The 3,776-nt window shown below is 61.0% G+C and overlaps 1 protein-coding gene across 1 annotated transcript; it reads left to right on the top strand.

Annotated features, from left to right (window-relative positions):
* Positions 1 to 330: 330 nt before the first annotated feature.
* Positions 331 to 2,358, top strand: FEZF2 (FEZ family zinc finger 2). The gene is made up of 4 exons (XM_079316657.1): positions 331 to 1,140; positions 1,230 to 1,364; positions 1,456 to 1,588; positions 2,015 to 2,358. Exons 1-4 carry the CDS (start codon positions 355 to 357, stop codon positions 2,269 to 2,271), a joined length of 1,311 nt encoding a protein of 436 aa, XP_079172783.1. The 5' UTR covers positions 331 to 354; the 3' UTR covers positions 2,272 to 2,358.
* The last annotated feature ends 1,418 nt before the right edge of the window (positions 2,359 to 3,776 follow it).

Below are 3,776 nucleotides of genomic sequence, written 5' to 3'. Positions count from 1 at the left end.
CGGACCGTGGCCGTCGGTGGGGCTCGGCTGGGTGGCATTGGGCTGGGGGAGGTTTTTCTTTTTCTTTCCTTCTTTTTTTTTTTTTTTTTTTTTTTTTTTTAAATACTAACAAGGTCTAGCTTGCATGTTACTTTAGCGTGTTCCGCTTAATGAGCAGTAATCTGGTACCCTACGTGCCATTGTTCTTGAATATGTTCATTTGAATGTAAATAGGGAGGGGGTGCCGGTGGGGGGTGGGGTGGGGGGAGAACAAGGTGCTTATTAAATTGATTTGTCTCCTGGCTTTTCTGGAATGCAGAGCCGAGCGCGGGAGCGAGTCGCTGCTCACACCAAGTTCCCGCACGGCGGAGCGACATGGCGAGCCCGGGGTCGCTGGAGACGGTCATGCCTTCCTCCTGCCCCCGGCACGACGGCAGAGCCGCCACCGCTAACCCCTCCAAGACCCTGGCCTTCTCCATCGAGCGCATCATGGCAAAGACGTCGGAGCCCAAGCCGGCCTTCGAGGAGCGGCACGGCGGGCCGGGGCCGGAGCCGGGCAAGAAGCCGCTGAGCCTCTGCTCGCCCCTGCCCTGCGTGATCCCCATCCCGCCGCTGGGCTACGAGCTGCCCTCCAAGACTCTCAACTACTCGGAGCTGTGGAAGAGCAGCCTGCGGGGCGGTGCGGGGCTCTGCAAAGCCAACTGCGGCGTCTGCTGCAAGGCAGAGCTCGCCCTGGGCCAGCCCAGCGGCCGGCTCATCAAGCCGCAGGTCATCCACCAGGCAGGGGCCGTTCCGGCCGCCCCCCGCTCCCTCTACTACTTCAACTACCTGGACGCCGCGTACCACCCGGCCGACCTCCTGCACGGACAGCTCTTCCCGGCCGGCCTGCTGGGCGCCCCGCCGCCGGGGGGGCTCTCGGCCCACCAGAAGCTTTTCCTGCTGGAGAATGCCAAGCTGGCTGGGCTGGCGGCCGAGAAGCTGCCGCCGCCGCCTCCCTTCGCCCACAAGGAGCGGCTGCCGGGACACCTGGACCAGGTGATGAAGGAGGCGGCGGCGGCGGAGCGCGGCGGCCCCCCCAAGGGCCACGCCAAGATGGGGGGCGGCGGCGGCGGGGCGGCGGAGGGCAAGCCCAAAAACTTCACCTGCGAGGTCTGCGGCAAGGTAAGGGGGGCGCCGGCAGCGGGTGGGGGGAGCGGGGGCGGCGGCGGCGGGGCCGTGCCTGACCTCGCCTTCCCGGCGCATCTCCGCAGGTGTTCAACGCGCACTACAACCTCACCCGCCACATGCCGGTGCACACGGGGGCCCGGCCTTTCGTCTGCAAGGTCTGCGGGAAGGGCTTCCGCCAGGCCAGCACCCTGTGCCGGCACAAAATCATCCACACCCAGGTAGGTGGGGGGCGGCCGGGGTGCGGGAGGCGGCGGCCGCCCCTGCTCTCCCTGCAGCCCCCACTGACGGGCCTCTCGCACCCCGGTGCAGGAGAAACCCCACAAGTGCAACCAGTGCGGAAAGGCGTTCAACAGGAGCTCCACGCTCAACACCCACATCCGCATCCACGCCGGCTACAAGCCCTTCGTCTGCGAGTTCTGCGGCAAGGGCTTCCACCAGAAAGGTGAGCTGAGCCGGGACGCGCCGGGGCCCTCGCCCATCATTAGCGGGGATTAAACGCGGCGAGCCCTGCCCGGCTGGGGGAAGCGAGGGGCGCAGGCTGATCCGCCGCCGTTCCCAATTACTTTCCCTCTAAGCTGGGCCGCATCGCCGGGCAGTGCTGACGGTTCCCCCTAAATGCTTTTTAAATGAAAGGTGCCGGGCCTTGGTCCTAATCCAGAGCCCTCCGTTTGCCGCGGGTCACCGGGTTGACCCTGCCTCTCATTTGTGCCTTGCCAGTTGCGCGCTGCTCCGCGCTGACGAGGACCGAGTTTGACAAGTGGGACTGGGGTGCGGGTGGAGACACTTCCTAATGCCCCCCTTACCTGTGCACCGTGAGGCCCGGGCACCCTCGGGTAACTCCCTTCTCCGTCTTTTTCCTCTTTCGCAGGCAACTACAAGAACCACAAGCTGACCCACAGCGGAGAGAAGCAGTACAAGTGCACCATTTGCAACAAAGCCTTCCACCAGATCTATAACTTGACTTTCCACATGCACACCCACAATGACAAGAAGCCCTTTACGTGTGTCACTTGCGGGAAAGGATTTTGCAGAAACTTTGATTTAAAGAAGCACGTCCGAAAGTTGCACGACAGCGTCTCCAGCGCTCCTCCGCCGCGGGACCCTGGGCGCAGCGGGCAGAGCTAAGGGCCCGACGCGCCGCCACACTCGGACCTGCTCAACCAGGCCAGCACTATTTATCCAAACCAGCCTTCGCTTCTCTGTCCTTTTCCCAGCGAGCTCAGCCGCCGGTAGCAAGCGACCCCGAGCCGCAGTTGTATATAAGAGGAATCTTATTTAATGGCGCGTTGCGCAGCCGGAGCGGGCCAGGACGGGCCGGGCTGGCCGCCCCCCGCCCGGCGCCAGGACAGCGCTCTTTATACGTGTCTGTAAATCTCCATTTTAAATGTACGCTCGAATAAGTGAGGAATATATCTATATCTATATCTATCATGGGACAATAAACCGGCCCTTCGCAGGTGTCTCATTTCCCAGCTGGGGCCCGGCCCGAGAAGGGAGCGGGCTGCGCGGCGCTGTCCCCGCGTGAGCGCGGCTTGTGTGAGCGCGGCTTGCGGGAGCCGGGCCCTGCCGCTCCAGGGCCCGCCGAGCGCCGCGAGCATCAGCGGAGCACGATGAGGGCGGGAGGGAGCCGGGCGGCTTCAGAGGGCTGCTGCCGCCCCCCGGAACGGGGTCAGAGCCCTTGCAGGACCCCCGGCGGGGCTGCGCGGCCCCGGCCGGCAGCGCGAAGCGCGGCTCGGAGTTTCCCAGCGCCGCTTTTCGGGGTCGGTTCATTACGGCGTGTTTAAACTGCTCCTGAATGACTATCTTTCCTTGCATGCAGATAAAATGATCTCACGCTTGCTTTCCGAGTAATGACCCAAATTAAGAGAGAAAACACAGACCCTTCAAACCGCATTACATTAATCTAATCACTCCCAGCAGGCCTCAGAAACTCTTTGTGATCAGAATATGGATAATCAAGCACTTGGATTACACTAAATATTCCCTTCTCATTTCCCCCCCTCCCTCACTTTTAATACGCAAGTGTCTATTCCGGCCACGTCGTTAGGAACAATATTATTCTAGCGGAGAAAGGAGATTGTGGAGGCCGGGCGTGTGCGTGCTGCTCGGGCCGGGCTTGCCAATGAAAAGGGGAACGAGAGAGGCACCGAAATGCCTGGGGACGGCGTAATGGGGAGCTCACCTTTCTCCGCCTAATTGAGTGGTTAAATAGAGGGAGGCGAGGACGAGCACAGCTCGCCGCCGAGCGCAGGAACGGGAGTCGACCCCTCGCTCCGGGTTTCTGGATTCATTATTAGGCTGCGATGTTCCGTGTTCTCCAAGGAGCGGGCTGGGGGCTGGGGCCGAGGCTCCGGGACCCGCTGTAGAGACGGGGCGATTTTAGAGTTTCTCGGGGTTTGCATTTTTCCAGTGTCTGAAACAGCGTTTTGACGGTTTCAGGAGCGAAAAAGAATGTCCAGTGATCTTGGCAGAGGGAAGAGATCATGTCCGAATTTGTAAAAAAAAAAAAATTGTGAGAGTTTTAGGTTAAAAGAAAATTTTTAAAAAGGAGAAAAATGCAAACCCCATTACTGATAAGTCATCGCTCCGGAAACCCTGTCAAGGGAAAACGGTCCCGCAAGTGAAGGGGC

Source organism: Erithacus rubecula, assembly GCF_903797595.1.
Source record: "Erithacus rubecula genome assembly, chromosome: 13".
NCBI classification, from domain to species: domain Eukaryota; kingdom Metazoa; phylum Chordata; class Aves; order Passeriformes; family Muscicapidae; genus Erithacus; species Erithacus rubecula.
This window is presented reverse-complemented; position numbering and strand designations above follow the sequence as displayed.